We start from the raw sequence: 15326 nt of genomic DNA on the forward strand, positions 1-15326 counted from the left end.
GATGTCTCTTCTAATGGTTGAAAATGTATTTCTTTTTTAACATGCATAACTACCAGGCTCTTTAAATCAGAACTTTTGGTTTCTAATATCTTTTGGAGTCAGGGGTGCCCATAACTGCTGATGTGCCACCTTGCTATGTAACCACAGACTAGTTACTGCTGGAGTAACTCTGTATTCCATTCTCTTCATTCAGGCAGTCTGAATTAATCTCAGAAAAACACTTAAAGCCTGATTAAGAAGGAATTTTAATAATAATAATAATAAAAAACCCAATGAAGTATCAAAGAGGTATTCTCCAAGTACCAAAAAAGCCTGTACTGGTTCCCAAGTGTCTGCTTTTGCAGGGGCTCGAGATGTAAAATGCTTGACAATACTGGAGAAGCTGCCAACGTTCTGGCAGAATTTGAAGCTATGTTATACCAAGCCTTAACAAAACCTGAAATTGCACAAGGACAGTCTTTGAAATCAGATGATCTGCTATATTTTCTTCACAAGACTAGTAAGCCTACAGCCTCCAGAGACTTTGCTCTCTGTAAAGAACAGGGTATATACCACTGTAAGACAGCAGAGTGGATCTAAGTGTCCTCCTTTAAATATTGAAGCCGAACATGAGGGCCTTTATCTTCCTTGTTGTGCTATGTCCTTCATTAATGTTAAACACAGTTTTTATGGTTAAATTGAAACAGAAGAGATTGTGAAATATTTCATAATCACATTAGAACAAGAAGATACCCCCAGACTTCTGCAAGTTAATGATATCTAGAAATCAAAAGCTCAACACACTCATCCAAACCTAGCAGGGTTTCAGGAAAGCAGTATGAGACTAAGGGGGAAGAGTGCAGAGGGTCATGCACATTGCAAGGCCATTTAACACATTAAGTCTATTTAGTAGAGACTTCTCCAGCATGCAAATCCCATGCAATTCTCAGATTTAACAAACCAAGCACCTAAAATTATGGAAATAAGCACCTTGTAAGCTGATATATAAAAATTATATTAAAGAATTTGACTTGGAACAGTAGGTGTTAAGGGGAACATCCTGGCCTGAGATGTCAGTGTATGAGAGAATCAGTTCCTGATTGCCCTTGGTTTTTACCTTTTCCCCCCAATAATAAGTGAAACAACCTTTACTGCTCCAAGAAGCAAATAAAAAAAAGCCCCAGTTTTAGTCTTGTTGATGTTTTGGGGGTTTTTTGAAAGAGATTCTAAAAAGGGTAGAAAGGAAGAAGTGAGCAATGGGAGCAGCACATTAGCTGAGGATTTGGCAGTTTCTAGAACAGTCTGCTTGAGTTGTATGCTTTTTTTGGAAGATTGGGAAGCAAGGCTCAAGTAGAAGGACAAATAAGTCTAAAAGTGCAGTTCAAATTAAAACACTATTTCCCAAGCAACCAGAATGTTTATGTCAAAGAATAAGTGAAACACCTTCCAATGTTAAACTGTTTTCCCAAAGGTAAATTTCCATGAGGAAACTCTTCCTGGAAGGGTTGTGGAGACTGCACACAGATGCAGAGACTGTCAAACCTGATATGACCTAATACCATATTCAAATAAGCTCCTCCAGTGTCCAAAGGAGTTTCAACAGGAAAATTCACTAAAGATAGGAGAGACTCTTCCAAAAAATAATTAGACTGCTGAAGTGCCCACATATTTACATATGTGGCCAGCTTTCATGTGGAGGTGTACTTAATGTAAGACTTGAAAATTTACAAAAGCAAACATTCCAAAGTGTGTGTGGTCTAATACAAATTAAAATGCCAATATTTATGGATATCTACGGTAAAGAAAGTAAAACCCCTAAAATCCCTTACTTGATGCAAGGACTCTGGGCATCTTTTAGCCACATGTGGCAAGAATGAACCAAGTTAGGATTTGTTATTCTACTATCTGTATTTCCATACAGAGGTATCAAGGTTTGATCATAATTCCCATGGGTGCTGCTGGCCAAGGACTATAATCTGTGCACACAGGCTCAAAAACCAAACCACACACATGAGAAAGTGACTGGAGTGATGAATCACAGAATGAGATACCAGATAACTTTGATCATAAGTTTTCTGAAATAACAGCTTCCAGCCATGACAGTATGTACTGAATTCTTTGTTATTTAAAGTAATTTGAGTACTATATGTTCCAAAAACATACTTTCTTGGGCAACAACATCATGTATTAGCAGCTTGGCTTTTTCCTTGCAGCCTTATTTTCTGCTTTTTCTCCATCTCCTTTTTCTTGTTTACTTAAAAATGCAACACAACTTGTCTTTCTTGCCATGCAATTATCACACTGTCCTTCTCTATATTTGAACTACTTCCTCTGTCTCCAAATTAATTTCCCAAAGTGCTAATTTTCTGTCTCCTACAAATTCCTGATCCTATGGCACAGGAGTTACAAGTCATAAACCATGTTCTTTGAAACCAAGAAGTCAAAGGAGTTACAAGTATAACAGGTGGAAAATAAATTTTCAGAGTATATCACAGGACAAGACTGAAATTGCATTAAGTCCCATGGCTATACAATAACACTGGTCCTAGCACTTCTTCCTGGACTTTCTTCCCCTCATATCCTGTTAGTAATTATCTGCATATTCCACAGAACTGCTGACAGACTGCAAAAGAACAACAGAAACAGTTGCATCATCTCAGTTATCTGAACACGTACAGAGCTGATAAGGAAAGTTTTGATTTCAACACAAATTCCTGCTGCAATGTAATTGTTTACCAAAAACTACTTAATTACCACACAGAAGAATGTATCAAGATACAAGTTTATGCTTCTGAAAGAGAAGCTTTCAATAGCAAAAACCATTTTGTCTGAGATGAAAACTTACCCCTTGTGTGTGGAGATATTCAACTGTTTTTGTTATTGTGAACAGAACAGCACTAGCTTCTCGTTCTGAGAAAAATTTTTGCCTAAGAATTTTATCCAGCAGTTCTCCTCCTTTCATAAGTTCTGTTACTACATATACGTATTTTCCATCATCATACACCTGCAAAAAGTACATAAAAATTTAAACTTCAAAACATTTATTCTCTGCTGTCTTCTGTGAAGCACATAGAGATAGTGCAGGTGTGTCCACGAGCTGTTTTCTTCAATTGTTTTCTCCTGATTTCATACCCACATGTTATACCCAAATGTTGTGCATCTTCAGAAGTGAACACAAAACAGTCACCAAAAGGCAATTCTGTACCAAAATAACATAGAAATACTAGCATGAAAGTGTTTAAAGATAAAAGGATAAGTAACAGGTAGTTTCCCCCACACAGGTTCACTACAACAAAGGAAACCAGACATGAGAAATTAAGTAGTAAAAAATGGAAACTAGTCTAATTAGGCAAAACCAGAGCTAGTTCAAGCAGCAATTATTGCACCAAATTAAAAATATAAACAGAGATCATTCCAACAGTCAGACAAAAAAAAAAAAAGGAAAAAAATTAAACAAAATTTATCTCTAATAGCCCCTGTGAACAGTGAAAAACACCTATAACTTATACATCACTCTGCACATGAAGACTATGCCAAAGTCTAAAAGTATTAAAATAAGCATATTTTTTCCCTTACTTCTAGTCATGGAAAATGGTTCAATTTTTGCATGGATTTTATCATCCAGGGAAGCATTTGAGAATTCTTTACATTCTCACCAGAGGGCACTACAGACTGAGTGATACCAAAGCACATTTTAAGGTACTTACACTTTAGCATTTCATTTCAGTTCCACTTCCACAGAATCATGGAATGGCTTAAGTTGAAAATGCCCTTAAAGATTATCTAGTCCCAGCTTTCCTCCATAGGCAGGAGCATGTTTCACTAGATCAGGCTGCTCCAAGCCCCATCCAACCTGGGCTGGGAGTTCCAACTTAATCCAGAAACAATTCCTGCTTTAGTGAAATCTTTTACAGACTGTTCCCTTTAATTGTTTCAACCTACTTTTATGGGGATGTCCTAATTGTTATTTTCAGTAAAATGTGTGAAATAAAAAACCCCTTGTGTTTAAGTAGAAACAATTATCAAAATTATAGTAAAATACATTTAGGAATAGATATCAGCTAAGTAACAGAAAATAAGAATAAAAAAAGAGGTTTTTATCCCAATTCCCTGGTCTTAAGCTACCTGGGAAAAAGTTGCTAATAAAGCTCTAAGCATCAAAATTTTTGTTCCCCTAAAGATACTAAAAGGATTTATTTTCTCAGCAAATTAAAAAAAAAAAAAAAAGCTAAATAATTCTGTAGGCATTACAAGCTTATGATCTTAAGGAGATGAAGACATGATGGGTTTCTGTGTTCTCATTTAACAGGAATTTTTCCCCCATAGAATATAAATGACTGAGCACCTGAATGTGTTTGTATTAAGACTTTAAATATAACACAGTACTCAAAAGCAGAATTACCTAATTCTAGATACAAAACTGGATTTTTTTTATAGGCATGCTTCCTCTAATCCTGGTATGACATGAGGATATCAGCTTATTTCATTTGACATGACAGAGCATACACACCTCAGTATTGCCAAATTCAAGCAAAATTTGAATTTGATTACTATTTTATCTGCTGGTCCTGTCTGCCAGCCAAAAAACCCCACAGATAACTCACCCCAAACAAACCATTCCCCTTGCACCAATGGTATTACCAACTTAAGTTGTTTTACCATCCTCTAATGGTATAACCAACTTAAGTTGCTTTTTGAATAAATACTGCTGAAGTTTTCTTCACAGATGCACTGTATCAGGCTAAGGTCACAAATGTGACACTACTTTTTAAAATTAACTCTGAGCACAAGCCACAGGTCAGTCATTATGTTTGCTCTACAAGGTAAAGTGGAAGAAACTATAGTGAGAAACAGATGTAGGCGTATGAACAAAACATAATGCAAGGGAGAAAGAAATTAAGGTTTTTGCCAAGGGAAGTAAGATTTTACAGACATATTATGAGGTATTTTGAAATCATAAATAAGCACTTGGACAGGGAGACTGGATATCTTGTATTCGGGTTTCTAAAATGTTTCTGAAAAGATTCTTCAGGCAATGCTTTAAATAACTCAAAGCAGGACAAAAGTTCTGTTACAGAACAGTAAGTATTAAATAAAAAGGGTAAAATACTTATAATGGTCTAGCACAGGAAGTTTCTAGGTAATGTTTTGTTGGAAGCTGTGTGCTTCCTCCCTTCTTACACTGTTTCCTAGGCATGCACTAAGGGCCTCTGTCAGAGACAGGATATTGGATAAGAAGGAGCTCTGAATTAGCACAATATAGCTCCTTTTGTTTATATACTGTGTAACTGAAAAAGACCACTGATAATAATCAGAAGGAAAACCCCCAGAGGACTGTGCACTGCAGAAAGAATTTGGTCTCTTGAATATCCATTGTTTCAATCCAAACACCTTCAGAATTAAATTACATAAAAAGGCTGAACAAGAATGAAAACTTGCATCTTAAGCAAAATTCAAATATTACTGCATTTCTTCTTGAAATAGAAGAAAAGATAGAAATTGTTTTTTGCAGAATAATAATTTCCAAAGCAGGCATTTAAATGCTGAACTATTTTATTTTGGCACTTCAGATTAGAAACATTTCATTTTTGATGTGGAACTAAATGAAAAAATGAGCAAATCAACAATGAGTTTTATTTTTACAATAGTACTCGAGAGTTTGGTTTACAATGGTGCTCTAGAATTTGACACCTGAAGGCAAAATACTCCTTATCTTCTCTGAAAGCTGTAATAGCACACCACTATAATGTGGGATATGCAAGCAATCTGCCCCATGGGTCTGTATTAGGACAAAAAAAACTTAATGCCAAATTCCTACAGATTTATACAATATTCTATTACATTTGAATTCTATATCTCTTTACATCCTTCCATAATCTTGCTTGGGGAACTGATCTTGAAGCAGAAGTGAGTGAGAATTACAGCCTTTCCCCCTTTGTGGTCTTAAAGCTTTTTTTTTTGTAGTCTCCTATTTGTGTGTTGCTGTTGCTGTGCATGAAAGATGATTCCTGCTGGAAGATGACTGATGATAATAAAAGTTTAATTACAAAGTGAAATAATTCAGCATATATTGCAGCTGTTTAAGACTGCCTGGATTTCTGTTCTCAATGTAAAATATTCATCATGCTTAAGTTCAGGTTAAGTGCTCACATTCTCATGTTTGTCTTCCTGCTTAAATAACATAAGCTGTGTTATGAATTAAAGTAACACATGATCCCAGCATTCAGCACTAAAAGCACCATGAATGCTGATGCAGGTTCTGTTCAGCACAGCTCCTTCCAGGTAGTTTTACTATCCAACCACATGAAACAGAACAGAAACTGGGACTGTAATTGTGGTCTCTTGCTTACAAGAAGATAAGCTCCCTGGTGGGCTTCCCTGAATATCTACCTTATTTTCTCTGTCCAAGAAAGGGCCAAACAGTATGATATCAATAAAGTGAAGACAGATTATAGTAGATCAGCTTCATGCAGAGCTCTCTAGTGCTCATCTCCACAGTATTTATGAGCTGTTGTTTTAATGGCTTCAAAATGTCTGACAATCTCCTTTCAGCTGAGCTCAGCTTCCTGGAAATGGTTTGCTGTTTTGCCTGAGGTTTGGTTTGGGGGACCAGAATATTTCCCTGCAGTCTAAGAAAGTAATTACGCATACGTCTTTTTAATTTTTAATCCTCTTTAATGAATAACCAAGGAGACAATTTTCTTTTTCAGTTAGGTCATCAGAATATACTGTTCACTATGAAAACCCTCTACCTCCCAGCTTGTATTATTCCTTGCTTTTATGGACAAAGTGTTTCCATGGTCAGAGCAAATAATACAAGGAAAAAATACCTAGATAGTGTTCATAGAGAGGCCAGATAAAGATAAAAAACAGTGAAAACCATGGACATGGAAAGATTTTGTCTACTACTTGTAGTAATACTACTTGAGTAATACTTGCTACTGTCCATGAAAAATACTTTGGGTACTGTGCTAACAGTAAGTCCTTTGTTATATAATAAAATTGCTTTTGATTAATGCAGGGGAAATCAGATTTAAAGTTAACTAAGCAAGCAAAAAACTTCCTTGATCCTTTAAAAACACAGCCAACATTAAGTAAATTATTCTTGCTAGGATTTATGAAGGGTGAATTATTTGACTCCTTAGAATAACGCTGTACCACAATATATGCGTCTTTAAAAGAAAACACAGACATCCCAGTAAAAAAACTAGATACTACTGAATAAATTGCACTGTTTTATATTTAAATACTGAAAAACATGAACATAAATCTAAAATATGTAGCTTCTCATCTCTCAAATTAGAAGTTATTCAGAATTGTAATACACTAAAGGATGTCTTTAAAACACTACTTACATCTTTCAGGGTGATAATATTTGGATGCTGTCCATAGCGCAGTAGGATTTCAATCTCTTCTGTTGGATCTCTTTTGCTTTTGTCAATAATCTGTAAGAGCACATACAGACATAGGCATAATTCTTTTTGTGGATCTAGTGTAATGCTTTGGTATGCTTATTAGCATCAACAGTTAAGCAGTATTTATTGTTGCAAAAGGCATAGATTATAACCAAAACCAAGTTTGTTAAATTGGAAAAGCAAGGCAAAGCAAAAAATGTTGGGAAAAATGAAAAAATTTCTTTTGAAAACAATTTCCGAGGATAAGTGACCTAACCTCTTTGGCTGTGATAAATAATGCAAGGCTGTTCAGCAGATAAGACTTCAGTGATCCATTATTTAATAAAATAGGAAGTTCCTAATTTAACACGAGATACTGGTTGGATGATGCTAATCAACAGATTTTCACAATGCTAATCTCAAACATTTGGTGCAGCAAAAGAAAGTAGGAGAGAAAGAGAACAAAAAAAATAGTAAAAATAAAAATTTCTCAGAGTTAATTCAAACACATTCATTACAAAAGTCCATTTGAATCTCTGGCTCTCAAGTTCACCTTGTTCAAACAAGCAAAATAACATTTACCCTACTTAAATGTATTCTTGTTCTTCTCACTTTTTTCCTCTCCTGAACTGTAGAATTTTCTATAATGTCTCTTCCATTGTTATGTTAGCCCTTTATCCTTATGCCCATACTGCTACCCATCCCCTGCTAACACATCAGACACTGGTACCTTATTTTTTTTTCAAGATTCCTTGAAGAAAAAAATGCCCTAACAGAGGCAATAGAAAAGCAAGTGAATCTTCACAACAAATATTATAGCTGAGGGAATTATCAGCTATGCCAGGACCTTCTTGCAGTTTCAAGAAATTACTTCAAATTGAAAGGACAGAAGTCAAATCTGTTCCTGGCCAGAACCAGAATAAAATAAAGTATTTAACTACCAGATTAAAACTGGAAGGTTTAGAGGAGGCAATCTACATACTTAATAAATCTTTGTATTTTACATAATTAAGTACTAAGCTGTTTAGCAATTCAAAAAGAGAACTGCCCCATAGAATAGAATTTAAAGACTGCTCTTTTTTTCACTTATAAAGTCTGCTAATCCATACTCTTGCTTTCATAATAACCATTTGGTCCTAGGTTATTACACAGAAAGATAAAAAACCTTATCATTGCAGTTCTGGGAAATCTACTGATTCCAAGTGAGAATTTAATGCCTTCATAGAAGTGCTACAAAGCCCTAGAGAATAACAAAAACAACAATAAATACCTTGCTGAAAACCAGGAAGCAAAAACAGAGCTGAAGTTTATTCTGGAAGTTATAGCAGACTGAAGAGTGTTATGAAGAATTTATGAATTTACTTTTATAGCTGTATATAAAATACTTTTACATTAAAAAAAATAATCTTAATCTCTGTGTTTCTCTATGGCAAATAAAAGATGTCCAATGCTAAAATCTGAAAAGTGTGGTTTATAACAAAATAATTACCTTTACAGCATATTCCATGTTTGAAGCTTTATGAACACATCTCTTGCAGACAGAATAAGAGCCAACTCCAATATCTTCTTTTACTTCATATCCATCAGTAAACTGAATGCTGTTCCTGTGCAACTGCTACCAAAATAACATTATCAATTAATGAATATTCTTAATGTGTAACTCATTTTTTTTAAATTAAAATAACTTTTTAAAAATTCCTATTGATTTGATTAGAATTTTAACTGATGACTCTACTAGGTCAAAGTGGTCTAAATCCCCACTACCTTCTGTTCAAACTTAGTATAAGATAAATTATATATTACACATGCTGTAAATAATGCACACTGTATTTTAGAAACTGATGGCATTATTTTTCTGATTGCTGCTTTACTAATTTAAAGTTAGAAGCTCCAATCCAAAGAAAACCAGAAGACTTCAAGATAAAATAGTGATACAACAATGGTAAAGAAGTATCACTGTTTTTATTATCTGAATAGACAGAATGGCAGCTGGAAAATTCAGACATACTGAATAGAATCAGATTGGCCGGAATTGCATGGAATGGCAGTCATAAATCCTTTCACAGAAATAAAAAGCTGAAAGGAGGACAAGTGCTCACTCTTGTAAGGGAAGGAAATGGTGTTCTAGTGTATGGAGTTTGTGCAAAGGATGCAAAGCATTTGCAGGAAACCATCTGGGTATCCTGCAGCACAGAAAAGAGGAAATAGGAGTGAGGAAGTTGTTGAGGGGCACAGAGGAAAGGCAGCAGAGAAACAGATCTTTACAAGAAAAGGAAACCATACACAAAGAGCAATAATGCCATCTACAAAACTACATGGAAATAAAGCAGCACAGAGAAGCTTTCAGAAACTTCTAGCAAGATGCCAGGATCAGAAATAATTCTGAGGCATATATCAAATCAGAAAGCTTCTTGAGAATAAAAAAGGATCTAAAGTTATATTTTAAAAAAATTATTACACAGGAAACTGTAATGTATAGAAAAGCATGTTGTGACAATTCTTGACATGAGAGTGTTAATGAAATGCAAGGGCTATTCACATTCTGTATAAATTGTGGGTTTTTAAAAATTTTCTCAGACATTTGCAAAATACCAGTGCACTGAAAAATACAAATAAACCAAATCACACAAGTAAATCTAATAGTAAATCCAATCATTTATTCCTACCTTATTATTAAGAAGTTTTCAACACAATTTGGATCATGAGTTGGTTTTCATGACTCAGTAATTATTAAAAGAAGAGAGAGGAGGGAGAAATACAATTTTTACATAGGTCTCCTTTTCTAGGTGACAGCCTCACAATTATTAATACAGCAGACTCTACTGGAGTCATCCAAACACATCAAGGAAGCCAAAGCTTGAGTGTGCACTGTTACACTGACTTGTAAGATGCACTGATTCCAGTCACAAAAAGCAGAGATTAGCTAACTAGTGGTTTAGGAGGGACAGAATATGTCCTGGGCCATGGATTCCAGCAGTCCAGAACATCCAGATACAATTCAAAATTGTAGTCCAGTGCCTCCTACTACTGCATTGCAGGAGTCCACTGACATTTTCATGTATGGGGGAAAAAAACAATAAATCAATGTATCTGTTATTCTACTCCCCCTTATAATTATGGCTTGACATTAAAGAGTTAATACAGTACATATGGTATAAAGTTTTCATTAAAAGCCTGTCTGAACCTGTAGCTGCTCAGTAATTATACAGGTCCTGTACCTTCAGAGATTTTGTTTGGATGAAATAATCTGATCTTTACTTTTCTTGTCTAAAACATGACAGTGATTTTGTCATGATACTTCATTCTGTGACAAGGAAACAATCCATCCACCAAGAGACAGCAGTGATTTTTTTTTAATTAGATATACTCACCTGGACAATTGAATGCACTCCAACTGTCTGCATTGCTTGGCTTTCATCATCTGATGCAATAGCTACAAAGCTAAATCCCCGAAAAAGCTGATGTGCATTAGCACTGGGTGGAATACCAGGTGAATCTGAAAAATACATCATCTACTTACAAGCAGATTCTTTACCATGTAGATATGAGATTAAGTACTGAAATTTTGGTAGCACCTTGGATTTATGAAGACAACAATTTCTATTAAATTTTGAATGAAAAAATCTGAAATTCAAATTCAATCTTTTGAATATGCAAATTCTCTCATTCATATCTCTTTACCTTTTGGAGTTTTTGCTGTAAATTCAGGGTCAAAATAAAATGTATCTTCAGGTCTGCCAGTTGCAGGTTTAAAAGGAGGATGAATTTCTCTCCGGTACAATTTCTGAAGAGAAGGGACAAATGGTAAGTGGAAAAGTTACATGATACCATAAAAGACTTAACCAAGAAATTTACTGGATTGATTTTTAATTACATACTCACATTCCAATCTATTTTGGAAAAGAATGCATGCCTCTTAATTTCTTCTACTCCATCTGGACCTGCTCCTTTTATAAGGAAGAAAAATGTCTATGAATTATCTTCTTCTTGGTCAAAGGAATGGCTAGCAAAATTATATTTCTTATTCCTTAATTTTAGATGTATGACTAGCAGAAATGATAATACTTTGGTGATCCCTTGAAGGGCAAACTACATTCTTCCTTTAAAGTCTATTTTACATAGGAAACAAAATTTTAGTCAGTTTAGTGATCACTGATGTTATGAATATTATGACCAAATTTAAAATATTCTGCTAAAAACTTTACCTAATCTGTTTGCTGGGTTTCTTTTGAAGAGCATTCGCAGAAGGCTCTGTGCTTCAAGACTCAAGAACTGGGGCATTCCAAGTTTGGCCCTAGAGAATAAAAATAATTAATAGCATACAAACATATCTAGGTAAGAATTAACTCTGCATTCCCCCTGTCCTTTGCCATTCAACAAGTCCATAATAAATGAAGTAGCATCACTGAGAAATTGCCCTCAGACATCAGACACAGAGCAAAAGTGCTGTCAGTCATGTAAACATGTTTGGGTTTCAAATTTTTCTTTTTTAGTAGTATAGTATTTTCAGCAATGACTCAGGAATTTAAGTGGAGGAAAAGGTGGAAAACGTAGAGAAGAATAGCTAGAGAACAGCAGTTTATAAACTTGTACATTTTCATAATATGCTTTGATCCACTTATAGGTCCAGTTACTAGTAAATGACACCAAACAAAGCATTCTGATAGTTATCTAATAGAAGGACTAAGAAAAGTACCACACTATGACACACACCAAGATGACCCAGGAAACAAACTAGAATACAGAAATTCAATTAAGGTAGGACAGATCTTGCAGGATTAGCTGGTAAAAAAAACCTCAAAAAAACAAACAATAAAACCCCACTCCTCTTTTCCTTTTTGCTCCCCTCCCCAATCTATTTCAAATAATACTTTTACAATTTGCCAGCCTTGAATTTTTAGATTTAAATTTTTGTACTTTAATTTCATTTTGTTTTGTAATGGCAACATTCCTTGTCATTTAATGTTGAGCCTTCATTCTCTCACTGTTACTAGGTCTTACTTTTTCTTGTAACTATGATAATGGGAAAGAGGGATATAATTCCCTCCTTTCCATCACTAATTCAATCTGTAGCTTGTATTTTTCTGTAACTGTCCATGACACAAGCTCTGTGTTTCAATCAGAACTTGATTTGTCTTATACTCCAGGTATTTGTAGATAGTCACCTTGGTATCACTTGTCTAAATGCAAATCAGTGTTGCCACTGATTCACTATTCATTACTTTCAACCTAGAACTTAGTAAATTTTCCATTCCTTTCAGCATTAAAAAAGCTAGGGCAGGGGGGAGGAAAATCTGAAAAACATTGGCTTCTTTGGACTCTTCAATAACACACTACAGACAGATGAAGGCCACCAGTGGAGGGGAGAATGGGCCATGGGCCATCCAACTCTTCCTGACTGCCATGCACCGCCACCTTTCACAAAATCCTGTACCAGGCACATGACAGAGGAGAAGGAAAGGCAATTACCAGGTCCTCAGAGTTCCTATATTATGCAACTACATGAGTGACAGCAATTTTTTTCTGACATTCCTGATGGACAGTGGCAAAATTTTATATGAGGGGATACCTCTTAAGTAAAGGAGAAAAATGTTTAAAAATTTAACTTTGTTGCAGCAACCTATGATTTCTTCAAACTGCAGGGTTTCCCAGTTTTAGGTAAAACACGCAAGATAAACAAAAATTTCTCTTGATAACGTTGTGAGAAATAAAGAACCCTCGAAAAAATTTGTTGTAAGAAGAACGCATTTTCTGTGGATTTTTAGGAACAGAAGGTAAGAAAAGCAATATATTGTAAATATACACTATGGAAACCAGAATTCATATGCACACCTGTCCACTTTAAAGTTTAATGGAAAATTTAAGGAAAAATATACTACGTATGTGGAAAATAAAAAGAAAACATAGACCAGAAAAGAAGTGTGGACTTAATCAGAAAATACTTCAAAATATCTTCTGGTTTTCAGCTGCTTTTCTGTCCAAAAGAAAAACACTTCTATGCAAGATAATATTAATAAGAATATGGAACATTCAAAGAGGGTAAAATGTCTTTACATCATAGCACGCTTTCTGTGCAGCTATTTGAAACCATTAACAATTGCAAAAACTAGAAGGTAAAAAAAGTTGGAAAGAAGTTGTATCTCATTAAGAGATATATTCTCAAATGAAATCTGAAAGTAATTACAGAATCATAGAAACCTATAATTGCTTAGGTTGGAAAAGACCTTTAAGACTGTCAAGTCCAACCATTAAGCCAGCACCGCCCAGTCCACCACTAAACCATATCCCTGTGTGCCACATCTTTTTAAAAAACCTCCAGGGATGGTGAATCAGCCACTTCCCTGGGCAGCTTGTTCCAACCCTTTACAACCCTTTTAATGAAGACATTTTTCCCAATATCCAGACATAACCTCCCACAGTGCAACTCACGATCCTCTCATCTGGTTGTTTCTTACTGTGGAGAAGAGACCGACCCCCACCTGGCTACAGCCTCCTTTCAGGTAGTTGTAGAGCAAAAAGGTCACCCCTGCACATCCTCCAGAAAAAACAAACCCAGATCCCTCAGCTGCTCTTCACAGAATCTGTGCTCCAGACCCTTCACTGGCTCCACTGCTCTTCTCAGCACTCGCTCCAGCACCTTAGTGTCCTCACAGTGAGAAGCCCAAAACTAGACACAGGAGGTGCAGCATCACCAATGCTGAGTACAGGTGACAATCTCTACCCTGCTCTGGCTGGCCACACTATTGCTGGCACAGGCCAGGATGCTACTGGCTTCTTGGCCACCTGGCCACATGCTGGTTTATGTTCAGCAGCTGTTGACCAACACTCCCTGGTGCTTTTCTGCCAGGCAACTTTGCAGCCACTCTTCCCTAAGCCTGCATGTTCCCTTAGGCTGTTGTGATCCAAGTGTAGGACCTGGCACTTGGCCCCACTGAACCTCATCCTACTGGCCTCATCCAATTTATTCAGCCTGTCCCGATCCCTCTGTAGAGCCTTCCTAGCCTCCAGCAGATCCATATTCCCTCTTATCCAGGTTGGGGACACCTGCAAACTGTCACTCAATCCCCTTGTCCAGGTTGTTGATACAGATGTTTAACAGGACTGGCCCCTCGGGAACACCACTTGTGACTGGCCATCAGCTGGATTTCACTCCATTCAGCACCACTCTCTGGGCTATGAATGACTATGAACATCAATTACCTGGAGAAATGCAAGGATATTCTACATGGCAGCTGAATACAGAAGATATTTATAGCAACAGTGAAAAGACTGTTGAGGAACAGGGCAGAGTCACATGCAGGCAAAGAGAAGAGAAAGATATGACTCATGAGACACAGAAAAAAATGCATGGCTCCTGAAGCAAGTGAGATTGCAGCAGAATTATCTCGGACTAGCTTCTTATAAATAGGAGATGGTCAGAAGGAGTTTATGCTTGCTGTGAATAGATAGAACTTTTTAGTTAAAAGATATTGAATAATCACAACATGAAGATTTGATCTCACATAGTGCTGAGGCAGCAGAAGAAACTAGCATCACTAAATACATTTGCAAATAAGATGAAGGAAAAAACCAAAGAATAACATAACATGTATGCATTATGAAAGTAAAAGCCAGGAAAATAATGAGCGTGTTTTCTAGTGATTTTCACATTCTAATTATTTAGAGAAAAGATTAAAAGTTCCATGTATTTATTTTTCAAAACAGGCTTTTAGTGCAAAAAAAATTCCAGCTTTGATATATGGGTAGACAAGTGGCTAACAGGACTGAGAACAATGATAAACAATGAAGCAGAAAACAAATTAAAAAACTAAGATAATATTATGAACTTCCATGGAAAAAAAATGGTATTAGTTAAAAATAGATGGAAACAGAGAAGTGAACCTATGATATGAGGAAACAGACTTGTTTGCACAGTGTTTGGCTACAGTCCCAAAAATGGGGCATTTACGCCAT

General features: G+C 35.9%; 1 protein-coding gene across 1 annotated transcript in view; it reads right to left on the reverse strand.

The window, feature by feature from the left end:
* The window catches only part of RPS6KA3 (ribosomal protein S6 kinase A3), a 73747-nt gene that overhangs the window by 7929 nt on the left and 50492 nt on the right, over positions 1 to 15326 (reverse strand). Inside the window, exons 11-17 of the mRNA XM_066545419.1 lie at positions 11579 to 11667; positions 11256 to 11320; positions 11055 to 11157; positions 10745 to 10869; positions 8863 to 8988; positions 7335 to 7424; positions 2825 to 2983 (exon numbers count right to left, since the gene is read on the reverse strand). Of these exons, the coding sequence (XP_066401516.1) occupies positions 2825 to 2983; positions 7335 to 7424; positions 8863 to 8988; positions 10745 to 10869; positions 11055 to 11157; positions 11256 to 11320; positions 11579 to 11667 (757 nt within the window). The remainder of the gene's footprint in view (positions 1 to 2824; positions 2984 to 7334; positions 7425 to 8862; positions 8989 to 10744; positions 10870 to 11054; positions 11158 to 11255; positions 11321 to 11578; positions 11668 to 15326) is intronic.

The sequence above is a fragment of the Molothrus aeneus genome, chromosome 2, assembly GCF_037042795.1.
Source record: "Molothrus aeneus isolate 106 chromosome 2, BPBGC_Maene_1.0, whole genome shotgun sequence".
Classification (NCBI taxonomy): domain Eukaryota; kingdom Metazoa; phylum Chordata; class Aves; order Passeriformes; family Icteridae; genus Molothrus; species Molothrus aeneus.